Source organism: Synchiropus splendidus, chromosome 2 (genome assembly GCF_027744825.2).
Source record: "Synchiropus splendidus isolate RoL2022-P1 chromosome 2, RoL_Sspl_1.0, whole genome shotgun sequence".
Lineage (NCBI taxonomy): Eukaryota > Metazoa > Chordata > Actinopteri > Syngnathiformes > Callionymidae > Synchiropus > Synchiropus splendidus.
Window position 1 is genome coordinate 10342916 of NC_071335.1, and position 17152 is coordinate 10360067.

General features: G+C 41.3%; 1 protein-coding gene across 3 annotated transcripts in view; it reads left to right on the plus strand.

The window, feature by feature from the left end:
- Positions 1-17152, plus strand: part of LOC128753485 (sister chromatid cohesion protein PDS5 homolog A-like) — a 25304-nt gene continuing 8152 nt past the window's right edge. The window contains exons 1-18 of one of the 3 annotated variants that reach the window (XM_053855229.1): positions 1-143; positions 915-1067; positions 9954-10157; positions 10260-10346; positions 10429-10526; positions 11134-11260; positions 12111-12191; positions 12295-12435; positions 13214-13329; positions 13761-13855; positions 13941-14086; positions 14459-14610; positions 14685-14798; positions 14915-14996; positions 15094-15142; positions 15848-15987; positions 16229-16344; positions 16945-17050. In XM_053855229.1, coding sequence (XP_053711204.1) covers positions 954-1067; positions 9954-10157; positions 10260-10346; positions 10429-10526; positions 11134-11260; positions 12111-12191; positions 12295-12435; positions 13214-13329; positions 13761-13855; positions 13941-14086; positions 14459-14610; positions 14685-14798; positions 14915-14996; positions 15094-15142; positions 15848-15987; positions 16229-16344; positions 16945-17050 — 1968 coding nt within the window. In that variant the 5' untranslated portion in view covers positions 1-143; positions 915-953. Of the gene's footprint in view, positions 144-266; positions 385-451; positions 711-914; positions 1068-9953; positions 10158-10259; positions 10347-10428; positions 10527-11133; positions 11261-12110; positions 12192-12294; positions 12436-13213; positions 13330-13760; positions 13856-13940; positions 14087-14458; positions 14611-14684; positions 14799-14914; positions 14997-15093; positions 15143-15847; positions 15988-16228; positions 16345-16944; positions 17051-17152 lie in introns of those variants that run through there. The other 2 variants (XM_053855230.1, XM_053855228.1) reach the window with 2 other exon arrangements.

Sequence of the window (17152 nt, forward strand, 5' to 3'; positions counted from 1 at the left end):
CGTTACTGTAGTATTCCTGCTTGACTGAGGGGGGCGCTCCACTGCTAGCCGTCACAGACAGCACTCACTGAACGGACAGAGCTTTGTGCTGAAACTAAACCAACCTGTTTCAGACTAATGAATTAAAACGGCCCTACTGAGAGGTAAATACTAACCAAGCATTTTCAGGAAAAAAAGACTACTGGGGATGTATGCGTTTTGCATTTGTTGGGGTCTTCTAATTCATCCGTGGTGGCAGAGTTGTAAGTGGACTCGGGCGACGGTAGCAGCCCTTCGCCTGTTCAACCAGCGGCTGAGCGGAGTGATGCGGTCAACTTGCAAAAGACAGTTACAACTCAATTGGCTTCGATCCTGGCCTTACCAATGCCGTTGTTTTGTTAAAAAGTGAGGTCACAATTGGTGGGCGAGTATATTTCAGGCAGAGCTGTGCGGATAGTTGACTTGAACGGTGACGGTCTGGAGCCGGAGATGTGATGGGAACCTCGAGAGTTTGAGGCCTAAGCTAGCACGGGCTAACAGCACTTCCCGCAAAATGCTGGTGGCTAGCCAAAGGGTTTTGCGCTTCACGCAATTCACTTCTAACCCTGACGCCAGACCTTCATCACCTCGTTTCGGTCTTTTGCAACCTTTCCGCTTGAACAACCAGCTTCGTAGTTCAATAGCGGCTCAATTCGTTCTAGTGAAATTCAGCCCTGATGTATCGCCGTGATGTAAGCATTGAAGCTAATGATAATCGTGATGGTGGTTTTAAAAGCCGTTTTGTGCCAAAGTATACCTGCGTACGGTTAAAATCTTAGTGCTTTAATGTGACGCTCTTTTCATTCGAGTGTGGACGTTGAAGACCGTTGTTAAAAATGGTGTTTTTAGCGGTGCTTTAGCATGGCTGTGCTGAACTTTTGTTTTGTGACCCATAGAGGCCAGTAGAAGACCGTGTGGACACCTCATCAACAAGCATGGAGTTCCCTCAGCAGCCGAAAACGGCGGGGGACGGGAAAATCGTCTACCCCCCTGGAGTAAAGGAGATAACTGATAAAATTAGCAACGAGGAGGTGGTGAAACGTCTCAAGGTAACCGTGCACATATCTGTTTGTTGACTTTACTGAATGCTACGAGGTAATCGAGTACAATCAAATTCTATAGCGCGATGGGTGACTAGTGCCTCATTCAGGGCAAAGTGTTCTGTCAGCACACAGTGGAAAGGCTGGTCACAGCCTCTGGAATTGGTCCATTTTGTATCATTTTCTTTCAATCATAATTATTACCTTCTCCAAGGAAGTTATGTGATTCAATTTTGGGAGCCAGCTAAGTGTCTGGTGCCAGGAATTGTATTGCTATAAACGTCTTGTATGTGATTCAGTGTTGGTGTACATGCATTTCACTCCTTGAGCATGCTGATGTGTCTGTGAGCGCTGAAATAGTTCAGGTGGGGGAGAGTCTTGGTAGAAAATTATTTTAACTTGGTTTTAGTGGATAGAAAAAGGATTTTCAATCAAGTGTTTTTGTTTTATTTTGTATGATAATTCTAGTTATGTACTGACGATCACTTTGAGTGGCGTGTTAAAAAGTGCTATATAAATAATGCCTTATTGTCTTTATGGTCCCGGCAGTCATAACTTAATTAATTTGTTTAATTTTCACATGTGAGCTGATTAATTACTGGCAGAGGTTTGCACTCTGAGTGCTTTTCTAGTTGGGAATGTGAAGCTGACATCATGCACGTGCACTTTGGGTGTCGGCGCCATCACTGGAGGAGTGCAAATGTTAACAAATATATGTGGGACATGAACATGGAGAAACAAGAGAATGTTGAAGCCATAAAAGACTCTTAGGAAGGAAGAAATACAGAAAGACAAACAAAATGTAAGGTGGCCTTACCATGATAAACTACAGATAAACTGCAAACTATTTTGATCAGGGTCAGTGTGGTCACCATCCAGGAGCAGACAGCAGTGAGCTATGGCAGGTTTCTGGATTTAAGTCATACATTGGCAATTAACCTAAGCGGTCAATTAACCGCTTAGTCCTGTTCAGGGTTGTGGGGTTGTGCTGGAGCCTATCCCAGCTGTCATTGGGCGAGAGGCGGGAATAGTGAACTTGCAAATTTCAGAATCAAATTATTTAGACAAGCCATGGTCATCACTTTGCTACTTAAGTTTTCTTGGTGTTTTTAGAATGAAAATGTATGTATTGTGGATATAGTTTTCTTCACCATAGAGCTAATGTTGCCTGTCAGACTGATAAAAAGACCGTAAAATGAGAGCTCAGAAAAATAATGAGAAGCACAGTTGGATCTTTTTTTATTGTTTATCGCACTACAGAGCAGTGTTTTTGATGCAGTAGCAATATTTGGTGATCTTAATCCAGTTTCCTTAAAACCAATAAATCACATCCTCTAATCTTGTAAAAACAAACAAACCAAAGTGGCCTTGAGTGATTGTTTGTTGGCAGATCACCATCGTGACTTATAACCTGGTTGATATCAGGTTTGTGTGTTCACCACAGATATCGACAAAGACCACAGACCCACACTGTTCAGTGACACACACACCCTACTTCTCAGTTGTATGTAATTATTAGATTGCCTTTGCTTCCACCTGTGGAGTTGGTATTTTTTGTGTGCCACCGCTAAGGTTTCCACTGGCCGGTGTTGATGCTCTGCATTCTGGCATTCAAGCTACTAACCGCATTATCGTGGTTGCATAGTTCAAAGAGACATTCAAATTTCTCTAGTGTAGTTCAACTTAGCTTTTGCATACACGTTAAAAGTTTGATGTTAGCCAGTATAAGGCAATAAATGGGTTGTCTAGACCGTCATGAAACCATGTTCTGTTGGTTTACAATCACGTTCCTCCAGTAACGGCCCCAACGTACCACAATGGAAAGCGGCGTGATGTAAGTCCTGTCCACGACCTTTGCTCTAACCATATAAGATGCTGTGGTTGACTCGTCCCATTTGGACTGTGACAAACATCTTATTGAGAGCTGCTGCTTCATGGCGTAGAGTGAATATTAATGTCACCTGGTTGCCTTTCTTTGTTGATTTAACCTGATAGTCCGGCTGTGAAAGACCACTGGATGATGTTGATCGTGTCTCATGATCATGAATGGTACTCATCTTATTGCTATGTAGACACTGATTGATTGATTGTTAGCATTTGGTCTATTCTGCTTGGCCAGATTGGTTTTTATGAAGGTTATCAAAATGTATAGTGTTGGAGAATAACAGTGTCAGCTTCATGATTGTCACAAGTAGGGTGGCAGTAGGTGATGGCAAAAATGATGCTTTTAACGATTATTGAACAACTTAAGATTTAGCTGTCATTTAACTTTCAAATGTTATTGGACAACTACAATGAAATATGTGTTAAATATAAATCATTTAGCAGTTATATTTAACTTTCATCATGTAGGTAAAAGTTTTCTGTCTAGAAACACCAATCTGTATGGTCTGGCTTTAGAGAACAGTGGAGACAGGGCCTAATATTTCCACCTGAGCAGGCACTTGGCTCGGATTGAAAGGTTTTTCTGATGTTCTGATGTTGTTAGCTGTCATTTCATATTCCAAGCTTTTTTAGACTTTTTTTCATAAGAGAAGTCACTCCTTTGATTGTGAAACTTCCATATTTGAGCGCTGTTCCTGCATCTTTGCAGCGTGATGAATGACAAGGAGCGCTTGAGTTTATCACCCCTGTATCAGGTTGAGCATAAGCGATTGTTCTTATGCATTTATCCACTTCCACATAATCATTGGTTTTTGAAACATCTCCAACAAGCAGCTCTTACTGCTTTTGTGACTCAGAACGCTGGATGAGCATCTGCTTCATAGAGGTTCTGAATACCATGCTGCTGTTGTACAGATGACAGTGGCAAATAGTAACGCCATGTAAACAGAGGCTCGAGCTCTCTTGCTGACAGGCAGAGCTTCGCGCTGAAGGGCTCAGTGTGCCTTCCAGCAGCTTCCCTCCGGTCAGTTTTCAGAGGGACGAGGCGGGACTGGGGAGAATGAGAGAAGCTGGGGAGACGACGGCGTTCTGCTAAATAATCGTTTCGGAAGAAATAGTCTAATCCTGATAAAAATTTGATTGATTGACCAGCTCTAGTCAGAAGTCATGATGGATCTCCACCACAACTTGAGGACAATGTGGTGGCACATTTTACAGCTGTAAGTAAAACCTGAGGATGTTTTCATGTTTATTTCACAAGAAAACTGACGCATGGCGCACACTAGGGCTGGGCGATTATGGCAAAAATGATAATCGCGATTATTTTTGATTCGTATCATTGTCACGATTATTGAACGACTTAAGTTTTAACTGTCATTAAACTTTCAAACTTTATTGAACTATTAACTACAATAAAACAACGGAATGACTTCTTCTCGAAAGGATCTCTCAAAATATGATTAAAAATGCTTGAAATGTGAACTCACAGCTATGTGTGCGGGTCTTTGATAACTCACACGCCTTTATTAGGTTGATAAACATCTGATTTTATTGACAGAAAATTTTACTTAAATGATTAATGTTTGTACCTAACTGTTGCTGTGCTGTTGCAACTGCTATGATCTTGCAGTTGCGCAGGTGTCTTCATGAGGAGAACAGTGAGAAGGAAAGACACTGATTTTTCTGAAGTTACTGAAGATTACCAGATTATACATTGATAATTTTTGACTCTGGATTTGTTATTCACTGATACGAATCTTCTCAATCATGCGTGATCTCGATCACTTTGTTCAACTTGTCGTGAGAGGATGGATGGATTAATCAAGACGGTCTGCATTACTGTTGTCATGCAGACAGCTGCAAGCACAGCAGCTGCAGCACAGATAATGCAATGTTAGCCTGATGTGGAATAAGCCGAAGCTTGCATCCCACTACTTCTGCGGTTCATTCAGCTCCCGACTCTACGCTCTGAGAAGTGAATAAGCCACCGGCCGGACAATATAATGCAGCTTGTTTCCACTATTTTCTTGAGAAATAAACATGATAACACTCTTTCATGTTTACTTTTGCATCTGAAACGCTGCACTCTGTTACAGCCATGGTGGAGGTCCATCATCAGTAAATATCTTAGTTGATGATGACTCGTAGTGTTATGAAGTGGCAGAGAACTAAGGTGGTTAAACCAATGGTCGTAAATAGGTTCGGCTCGCCACCCAAGTGTCACCCGGCTAATGATGACTTCCTTGAGACATCCTTGGTTGTGGGTCACAAAGCACAGTTATTTTGCGCGTACCGCCCCAGCTGAGAAGAAAAAAAGGACATCGCCTTAGACCTTATCGCCCAGGCCTAGGTCAAGTGCACAGTAAGAAAACAATCACAACGTTCACGAAACAGATTGTTCACAATCAAATTCAGAGCCGGTCATCTAAGTGATTACTGAATAGTCATCATCTTGCATTAAAATGACTAACATCAGCGTCTTTCCTCGCAGTTATCTTCAAGGTGACAGCTGTGGGATTCTGTCAGTGAAAACGGTAGCTTCCAGAATTATTAATGAAAACATACCTAATTTGTCCAGCTAAAAAAGAAAAATCGCCGTGCTCGCTAAAATGTCCCTCATCAATGAGTTATTAGTTCCTACGGAACTGTTCTCACACATCCGTGACATGTAAAAGCCAACACAGGCAGTGTGCAGGCAGCCTGGGGAACTTCTGTTCATGTTCGTGGTTTTACACATTTTTAATACACCAAACAATAATAATTACATCATTTGGGGATTTGAATCATCATCATGTCCATGATCAACACAATTTGGAATCACTGATTCCAGAAAAATAATTTTGATATAGTGGAGCCGAGAGTTACCGTGAGACACTCCCGACCACTTCAAACACGCTCAGACTAGGGATGCACCAATGCCGTTCCCCGAAGCTGAGCGGAGCACTAGGTTGCTGCTGACTTGAACAAACGGATGAATGAATGTCCGCAGTTGCTGCCCGTGTGTGTTGAGAGAAGTGCCTCTTGAGCAATTGATTATAAATAATAAAATAATACACAACACAAGTTTAGTTAAGAATATGACCATGTGAAACGCTGAACTAACAAGCCTAGATCACGTGTCACTGCACTATCCCACTCAGATCCATGAATCATTGCAGAGTCTCTAACTGCAGATGTCAGTGTTTCTTGAATTGAACAGGCGCTTAAAACTACCATTATAAACATAACATTCCTCCTGAGTTTTCTCATGCTGCGCCTGGGTCTGTGTTTGTCTTGCACCAGAGATGAATCGGGTCATGCATCAGCTCATCAGACGATCGAGTGTCGTCAGACAGACACACGGGTGTATCTAATTAAATCTCAACTCTTGAGAGTTTCTTGTGTCTAAAGTCCAATCAAAACCAGGATTATGAACTACACTCATTCACACTCAAATGGCCAGGTGCCGTGCTTTTGTTTTGGTTTCATACAGCGTGGAGCTGCAACACATGCTGGAATTTTACTTGTCACAGTAAAATGCAAATGACATCAGCACACAGTGTTTTTCCCAGATTCTCATCACTTTTCACAGGTTAATTTCTTTTCAGTTTGTTCCTCTCCACTCCAAGCGGTGCTGCACGTAGCTCTGCAAGAAATACGATCCTTGTTGATTTGAAGCAGTGCAGCAGCAATGAAGTAGCGCAGGCAACATTTGGTAAACACATTTCAATAAATATCAAGTTTGTAATTCCATAAGATCATTTTTGCCTTTTTACATAAAGCATGACTAATGTTATCCCACAACATGGAAACATGGTCAATACTTGAACACTGGTGGTATTGGATCAGTGTCGGTATCGGTCGATACCCAAAGCCCAGGAATCGATATCTGTATCAGGAACATAAAAGTTGGATCAGTGCATCCCCAGCTCTGATATCGTCCTGAAACATCTTGTGAGTCTGTTGTCACACAGGATAGTGATCAGCCCGCTGATATCTTGCATAAACGGAACTGAGCGGACCTCTGCCTTTATTTAACCAGTAGTAAACACGAAAAAACTTTGGCACATGAACTGCATAGGTCAGTAACTCATTTTCTGGAGGAGAAATAATGGTAAATAAAACAGTCTCCTCCAGGGACCCCACCAAGTGCAGAAGTTGGTTTGAGTGGGCACGTTTTTCTTGACTGTTTGGTTGAAATTGAGAGCTCTTCAGCTTCTCTCGGAGTGCTTGTGTGTGTACACCCTGTGACTACAGGGACCTGTGAGTGGAGAGTGCAGCTCACTGCTGCTTCTGTTGCCCCACCCCCTACATGTTCTTCCTCTTTTTTTCTCCAACGCTCTATTTCTGTCTACAAAAATAAACAAGCAATATTTAACATTTGAAATGGTGTGCAAAAAGCTTATATTTTTATGTTTTTAACACTGCAGGCAGACTGCTCCAGGGCAAATAATGCATATTTATTCTAGAGTTAATTGCGTTGCACATTTTAGCAGGGGAGGGGTGGATCGGACTGTCTAACCCTTTTTCTGCTGTTGGACCTGTAATGTTGTTGGGGAGATTCATCGCTTTCCCACTGCAGGAACCTTTTCAGTTCTAGTACCTAGAATGCTTCTAGTACTTTGCACAGCTGGAACCAGGAACTAAATTTGAATGGTTCTAAGAACCTTTTTAGGGGGATTTCTCACAACAGACTCTGTCTCGAGACAAGGTCTATTCTTGCTCTGAAGTAAGTTAAGTCAGAACCTCAGGATTTGATTACTTTAGGTTGCAATTAGATTTAGTATCCAGGACTCCAGAGTGCAACCATTTCAAATTTTTCAGAGTGCGCCTGGGAATTTTTCTTCGTTTCACTGGTGCGACTGGCTGGAGCCCGCAGATGCAGCATGTCTCACCGTAATGCAAGGGGCGTGCTCTAAGCCAATAAGAGTTGGGCTTCACAATCGCTGCATTGGACTTGATCCTCAATGATGAGACCATGACGGCGTGACCTGCCCTCCAGCGCCGCGGTGTTTTACGGCTGACACGGCCATGTGACAGTCGTGGAGAGTATGGAGGACTTTCACAATGGTATTTTTGATACAGGGGCTTTTTATAAGGACATTGGTCGACTCTTAATGTCTGGATTGCCATTGGTCTTGATAGATGGTCCAGATAGGTTTTTCTGATTCTGATTCAAAATATTAGTACAATCTTCATTCGCGCCAATGAAAAACAACTATTAGGCTAGAGAAGTATGAAAATATTTTTTATCACAAAGGACAAACGGTTAATTATTTCAATGAAAATAATATGACTGAATGATAATTTATTCACATTATTTCTAATACTCCCCAAAAGAATCTATGGGTAAAGAAAACCGAGGCATGAGATACATTGGGTACAGCAGTCAGGCAGCTCAATTGAACCCCAAAATGAAACTGCCAGAGCAGTCTGTTAGGGTGGTTTCACACCATGAATTTTGTCTCGGGTGGCTTGAGTCCAATTCGCCCCCTGCTGTGCCGCCTCACACCCCTCTCCCTTTTTTTCTCCTTACCTGGTGGTGCTCTGCGTATAACAACTGGTTTGTGACACTACGACGAAGCAGGTCTCAAGGAAGTCGTCAGATGCGCAACAACCTATTTACCACCATCAGCGTGACCACCTTATTTCTATGTCAGTTCTTAGCACCGCGAGTTGTCATCACCTCACGATATGAACTGATGACAGACCTGAAACATGAAAGAGTGTTTTCATGTTCATTTTACAAGGAAATAGCGGAAACAAGCTGTGTAATATAGAGCGTTATGATTGATCCACGCCAATCTCACAACACTTTTTTTTCAGAGATTACTGACGATCAAAACATTTTAGTTAGTGAAGTCCAAATCCAGACGTCAGAAATGATCAATGAATAGTCTGGTGATCTTCAGTAACTTGGGAAAAAGTCTGTGTTTTTCCTCCTCGCTATTCTCATGCAGACAGCTGCGAGATCACAGCAGTGAAAACAGTTACTGTAGAGCTCAGCATTATTCATTGAAGCAAATCTGTCTGTCAATAAAATCAGATGTTTATCGGCGCGAAACACCTGAGTTATCAAACATCCGCACACATCACGAATCTCTGACCGCTAAGCTCGTCTCCCACAGCTCCCAGCTGCACACCTCAGTGTTGTGGGAGTTTGCGAAGTTTTGAATGATGCCCAGACAGCAATCAGACCCTTTACTGCCTGGCATCTATCATGTTTGTGTGGAGTCGCACTGCCCATGTAGTCACCTGAGGCGAGAAGCTCTCCAGCCGGGATCAAGTCTGCTGCCAAAACCGGACTTGCATTTGTTCACGTGTGCGTGTGTGCGCTTGTCAGAATGAATGCAAACCTTACATATTGAATCGGCATACCTTTGCTGTCGTCACACAGAGCTTGTTTAGAATTGCCTCACCACAGATCAGATTTTCAATTTGGTTTTGTTGTGACTGTTGGGAGTGAAGCTTTGTAGGACCAGGATCACAAAGACAAGAAGCAGAGTAAGAACTGGCATACTTGAAGATGCTCAAGTTTTCAAATTGAGACGTTAGGGAGGCCAAACTGAGATGGTTTGAACCTACAGAGAAGAGAGACAAGTGGAGGAAGCTAGCTTGCTGTGGCAATCCAGAGACAGGAAATGTAGCAACAAGGGGATGATTCAAAGCTCTGCTGAGGACCAAATGTATACCATTTGTGCATATACCATGTACAAATGGTACGCTTAGTACCATAGCATGCTTCGTCATCAGATTAGTGAAGTAATTGTTTAGTCAGTACATTAATCGACTATCAAAACAGTTGTTTGCCTTCCTACTGGTTCGAGAAGTGTCTATTTGATTTTGTAGTTATCCAAGCATTGAGGTAATGAGACTTGCAACTGTCAAAATCTGTTTTTGTTTTTTTTTTTTTTTGTCTTTAGTTTGTCTTATTTTTTGGTGTTTGAAATATTTATGAAGAAGCACAAACATTTATTCCCTCAACATGACAAAATATTTTTCTCTTCATACCAATTCCCATATGTTTCGTAGATGGTTGTCAAGACATACATGGACATGGATCAGGATTCTGAAGAGGAGAAGCAGCAGTACCTTGGCTTGGCCCTTCATCTTGCATCAGAGTTCTTCCTCAGGAACCCCAATAAAGATGTGCGGTTACTAGTTGCCTGCTGCCTAGCCGATATCTTCAGGATCTATGCACCTGAGGCGCCGTACACCTCTCATGATAAACTCAAGGTATTAATCACTGCGCTTTTAATGTTGCAATACAGTGCCCACTTAACATTTTGTTGTAAAATTGACAACACATCTGATGACTGTTTTATATTTTCTCTTTAGGATATTTTCCTTTTCATCACCAGACAGCTGAAAGGGTTGGAAGACACCAAAAGCCCGCAGTTCAACAGATACTTTTACCTGCTGGAGGTAATGTCACTATGGGGATGTGGGTAATGTTGAGGACATTTTCGTTTTGTAACCTGTTTTTTTTTTTTTTTATCCCCTCCAGAACCTAGCGTGGGTGAAATCATACAACATTTGTTTTGAACTGGAAGACTGCAACGAGATCTTTATTCAACTGTTTAAAACCCTTTTTTCTGTCATAAAGTAAGTTTTCATTAATCCATGTCGCCCTTTGACGGTCATAATCTGTGCTTGGAAACAGCTTTTTTACTTTTTCAGTAAATGGCTTCAAACCTTGCCATTTACACACATTACGCTGTTTTTGTGAGGACCCCCCATTAACATAAAGATTTCCCCAGCTTCCTTAACCAGGACTTGCACCTAATTGTAATAAACTACTTTTCCTGACATTTTAACCTTCTAAGCCTTGTGAGGACAGGCCAAAATGTCCTCATAAAGCAAAATGTCAACAAGCCAACACACACTGGCACATGTATTGTATCTGCACATTGTATCTCTATCCCTGTGGGGACATAGTGAGGTTTCTCATTGACATAATGCTTTCCCAAACAAATGGCAAACCTTAACCAGGAATCTGAACCAAACTTAAACCCAATTATAATGACCCAGTTATTTTTACATTTTCACCCTCAAAACTCTATGTGGACCTGCCAAAATGTCCAAGCAAAGCCAGATGTCCTCATAAGATCAGTGTCTTGTCAGAGATTGGCCCATACAGCAATGTTAATACATGTACACACATGCATACTCATGGTCTTCACAAAATACATTTTCTGATGTTTTGTTTCAGTAACAGCCATAACCAGAAAGTGCAGATGCACATGATGGATCTGATGAGTTCTATCATCATGGAAGGAGATGGTGTCACACAGGAACTGCTGGATACCATCCTCATTAACCTGATCCCTGCACACAAGGTAGGTGCATTTGGTTTCGTAGACTTTTGTTTGTAGTTCACATTAGGGATGCATGATCCACATTTTTCGCTTCCGATCCCTGAATTTGAAAATTTGCTGATACAGATATTCTTCCGAACTCGATTTGCTTTATTAGTTGATGTTGTTGACTCTGTATTAGAAAGGTCAACTAGAGGTCAGTATAAGACCATAAACAAAGCCATCAAAACAAGAAATCATGAGCAACTGTTGAAGGTTTCACATCGACAGTTAATATTTATTAAATCCAAGACAGATGTATGTAGAAAGTGAATAGAATTGAAGATGCTGCCTCATTTTATTAGCAAAAATGACACACCCTTGTAGCATAGTGTAAATGAGTGACAGATGTCTGAAGCCCAAAGACTTATATTCGACTGATTTAATGACACAACAGAGTTTTGGAGACACAATCTTCTGAATAGATAGTCAGCTGTGCTGTTTACATGGTGGGGATCCCCATGTGATCGTCTAGCTCTCCTGCTCGCATGGTTAATGGCTGCCAACTGTGGAATGGATTTTCTGGATCAACATTCAGGTGGTCCATTCCACAGTTAACAGTGAGTTTGACTGGGCTCATGGAGATTCCGCTGATTAAATCTGCACATTCCGATCCGCCAAAAACTATTGGATTGGACTGGTCCTATCTCTAATTGATATATGTTGCCCTAATATAGATAAATGTCATGTTACATATATTCGTGCAGTGTATAGTTTTTTTAATCATCTATTTTTTGGAAAGCGAATTTAGTACTATATATTATACAAAGATTTAATGTGGTTTACTCCAACTATTATACCACTTAGTCCTGTATTGATATTTTCCTCACAGAATCTGAACAAGCAAGCTTATGACCTCGCAAAGACTCTGCTGAAGAGGACTGTGCAGACTATAGAGACTTGCATCGCAAATGTGAGTACCTTTTTATGCTATCTGTTTAATTCCAATCTGTTGAATAAGTTTGTTAACCTTCTTCCAAATGCATAATGTTCACCTACTGTTTTTTGTCTTTCAGTTTTTTAATCAGGTTTTGGTGATGGGCAAGTCGTCAGTCAGTGACCTGTCAGAGCATGTCTTTGACCTCATTCAAGAACTCTTCTCGATTGATCCTATGCTGCTGACCTCAGTCATGCCACAGCTGGAATTCAAACTCAAGGTCAGTTTTATGGACAAATTATACATCTTAACTTAATGGTTGTCATCAGAAGTCAGTGTTTCCATCAGGATTTTCTTGAAACTGTGATGGAACTGCCACACAAACCCTGCCCCCCAAAGAGTACAAGGGGTTCATAAGCCGCCTTTGTGCTCTAGGAACGTTGTTAGTTTTGGAGCAATTCCACTGAATACATTGCTATAGTACAATTTTCTTAGCAGGAACCAGATCAAGTAATGAGGAATCATTTTCGCACCTCACCGCGTGACTTGGAAGCTTTGGATCAGATCAGTGATTAGATCTATATGATTTAAAGTTGTTCAGTCTTTCACATTGTCATGATCTGAACTAAACAATTATTCATTGATTGGTATGAAGTCATTTGAATTCGGTGGAGGCTCAAATACTGAAGTGGGTTCATGACACGTAAATGCTAAACTGCGTAGTGAGTCAAGTGTAATTAAAAATATACGTCCAAACCATCACGATTTCCTCTGCAGTGATGTGTTTGCAGACGTCAAATACAGACATGCAGAATACACAAAATACTGCTGCCTCCTCACTCGCAGTCACTATTATCATTACATCATCAGGTTCCTGCTGATGCGAGCATGTACTCCATGAGGAGGATGGTCCTCAGTCCTGCAAAAAGAACAGAAAAGGTTCCTACAGTGTGAAAGCAGCTAGTGTTAGCCCTCCAATTTTAACAGTAACATTAACATTAGACAAGAACGGCAGAACTAGTTACCAGTAAATGATATGTGACGCTTTATGCTTGCAGAGTAATGATGGAGAGGAGCGTCTAGCAGTTGTGAGGTTGCTCGCAAAGCTGTTTGGGGCTAAAGATTCGGAGCTTGCTTCACAGAACAGACCTCTTTGGCAATGCTTCTTAGGGAGGTATGTTGTTTTAGCTTCATTTGATTGTGTTGAATGTTGTCAGTCCTTTGTTTTTAGCCACTCAGCAACACTCAAGTCATATTTACCCCAGTTTTCCTGTTTATTATATCAGAGAAGTCATTAAATGTTGATCCTGTTAGCTTTTAATACTTATCTGTATCTTGTCTTAGATTGTGACACATCTTTTCTCATTGAGGCACAACATCCTATTCAATTATTAAAGCAAGCTTCACTAAATCACACAAATATTGTGTTCAAATTTGGTTCCATGTTGCACCTTAAGTGTGTTATATGCTGGGTACAAGTTTTCCCATATTTATATATTGATTCTAGTGTTGTAGCTAGCGAGAACAACCCTGACTATGAGCTCTCAAGCTCTGGACGTCTTTTGACGTATTGTGACAAACCTATTGTATTTTTTTCAAAACCAGGTTTAATGACATACATGTTCCAGTTCGACTTGAGTGTGTAAAATTTGCAAGCCACTGCCTCATAAACCACCCAGACCTGGCAAGAGACCTCACTGGTGAGCTTTTACTTTGGGTTGATTTTTTTTAAAGCCATCCTTATTTAATTTGCTTCTCATCGAATGCCTCTGCTTATTTCACCAGAGTTTTTGAAAGTGCGCTCCCATGATCCAGAGGAAGCCATTCGCCATGATGTCATTGTCACCATCATAAATGCTGGGAAGAGAGACCTGAATCTGGTTAATGATCAGTTGTTAGGATTTGTAAGGGAAAGGACCTTGGACAAAAGGGTGAGGGAACAAACATTTAAACTTTTTCGAAAGACAGACCCATAGGGCGCCTGACGCTGTTCTGTTACCTAGAGTGTGACCGCAGGACACATGGTACAGTATCAAAGAAAGGTTACCTTTATGGTTGTGTGAGCTGCAGTTCTATTGGGAAAGGTTGACCTTTGTGTTTTTCTAATGGACATGTATGTCAACTTTAGTCGTTGAACAAATTTCACACATGAATCTGGAATATTATTCATCCATCTATATATTTATGAAGATAATTATGAACAAGGTATTCTGTTGGCGATGTCTCACAAATAAGGTCCTTTTTAGTTGAACTCTGAGAGAACAGAACTCTTGTAACTTTTGTTACCACCTTTTCATATGCAGTGGCGTGTGCGTAAGGAGGCTATGATGGGTCTGGCTCAGCTTTACAAGAAATACTGCCTGCACCATGAAGCTGGGAAAGAGACTGCCCTCAAAATTAGTTGGATTAAAGACAAGTTGCTGCATATCTACTATCAGAACAGCATTGATGACAAGTGAGATTTCCATGTTCCCATTTATTTCTGATGCGCTGTTTACTTATTCACTTACATTGTTGTTCTTTTCTTAGATTACTAGTGGAAAAGATCTTTGCCCAGTACATGGTCCCCCACAGCCTGGACACGGAAGAGAAGATGAAGTGTCTCTATTATCTGTATGCCTGTCTGGACACAAACGCTGTCAAGTCAGTAATATTGTTACGTTAATTACTGTGTCAGAACTGGACTGACCTTTCAATGTGAGCTCTCTGAACTGCAACAATAACTAATTGTCCCTCCATTCATGGTTTTGTCTCGTCAGGGCTCTGAATGAGATGTGGAAGTGTCAGAACATGCTCAGAGGTCTGGTCAAAGAGCTGCTTGACCTTCACAACCTCCCTGTGGTGTGTTTAATGCAAAAATAGGCCCACTGTCGTCTCTCACATCTTTCTCTGTTTTGACCAATAAACAAACCAACCCCTGTGTTTCTGTCTCCCACAGTCTGAGGCAAATAACACTGCTATGTTTGGCAAGCTGATGAATATCGCAAGTAAGTTAGCTCAGATTGAAGCTCATATTAATTTCCCTTTCATGTCCTCTCTGGAAATGCTCATTTTGTGTAACTTAACAACCCAATCTACACAAAAAAATTCTGCATATATATTTTGCATATTTTTTTTTTTCATCATGACCCTTATGTTTGTGTTTTGCACACAATCAGTTGGTGGCTACTCCAACAATGTCCAGAAAAGCATCACGATGATACAACGGAAAAGTCTGTCATCATGAAAACAAATTCAAGTGTAGCTTTTATGATGCAAACTCAAGATCTCGAAGTTCTTGTGTACAGAAGCTAGACAAGAGCCCCACCCCAAGCTTTTTATTTAGTCATCAGATAAACTGCTTCATTAAGTAACATTTACATGTATACATACATTGTCATTACCGCTTAGGCCTGTTCAGGGTTGCAGGGAGGGCTGGAATACACCCTGGACAGGTCGCCAGTCCATCACAGGACACACACGCACACACCCCTGGGGCAATTTTACAGTATCCATTTAACCTAGTGAGCATGTCTTTGGACTGTGGGAGGAAACCGGAGTACCCGGAGAAAACCCACGTGCTCAGTGGGTGAACATACAAGCTCCATGCAGAAAAGCCACCGGTCCAACCCAAGAATCAAACCCGCAACCTTCTTGCTGCAAGGCCGTCTGGCCCTAATGGACATTTAAATGCAACTTACTTCTGTGTGCAGAGAACCTTCCTGATGCAGGAAAAGCTCAGGACTTCATGAAAAAGTTCAACCAGGTGCTTGGTGAAGATGAGAAACTCCGAGCACAACTGGATGTACTCATCAGTCCGACATGTTCCTGCAAGCAGGCTGAACTCTGCGTGGTGAGAAAAGATAGTTCATCTGGAATGCACTCATTAATATTAAAGAAGAATGTAATCACTTCATTGTTGCTTGAATTCCGACAACTCCAACGATAATTATAAACTGGTTTTGCATTCTGTTTTGTGAAGACATGAAGTGCTAATTATGCCTCATTAACAACCAGGAACTTCTTGTGTTTTTGGTAAGTGACAATAACAACTTTCTGTTTTGTTTTTTTTTTGTTTTTTTTTTTTTTTACAGAGGGAGATCACCCGGAAGCTAACATTCCCCAAACAACCCACCAACCCCTTTCTGGAGATGGTCAAGTTCCTGCTGGAACGCATCGCTCCTGTTCACATTGACTCTGAGGCTATCAGGTAGGTCTGTCAACAATTGTCGCACTCTGAACAAAACTGTAATATTTTGTATCGAAGCAACTTAATCCAGCTAGTGCAAAACCAGGGACCATAAACATTTGTCCCTGTCAGACGTTGGATTTTAAGTTTTAGATGATGAATAACTTTGTTTGCTGCAATTCAGTTTTCTTATGCGATGAGACACCTCGTGGAGTTGTGGTGTCATTACAGCACACTGCTGTTGAATGGAAAAACACTGTAAGAGCAAACGGCAGCAGGAGGGGTAACCTGTATGTAGCGGCAAACTTCATTTGTTTGAAGAGGATTTTTCCTCCCAAAAGCTCAAAGTGGTAAAATACATTTTACTCTAAAACATTCAATTCCTCTCCAAAAATGTATTTTTATGAATGAGTGACTGCAATGAAAGATTTGCAATGCACCTTCAGTTCCTGAATAATATTGCCGATTATTGTATAAGTAAAGAAGTTGTAGGTGTGTCACACTTCACTAACGTTTGAATGCAGATAGTTTACGTAGTGAGATTTAGACAATGTTCTATAGGAATTGTACATCTCCATGGGATGCATAAATTAGTTTATTTTTATGTGCTTTGTCTGTCAGCGCTCTGGTTAAACTGCTGAACAAGTCTGTTGAGGGCACGGCAGACGATGATGACGAGGGCGTGACACCTGACACGGCCATCCGTGCAGGACTAGAGCTCCTCAAGGTACTGTGCCGGCATCGATAATGTGCAAAATGGCTTTTCTGCAGTGCTTTGAACTGCTTGATATGTCTGAGACTGATTGTCGAAATGTACCTTTCTGTCTAG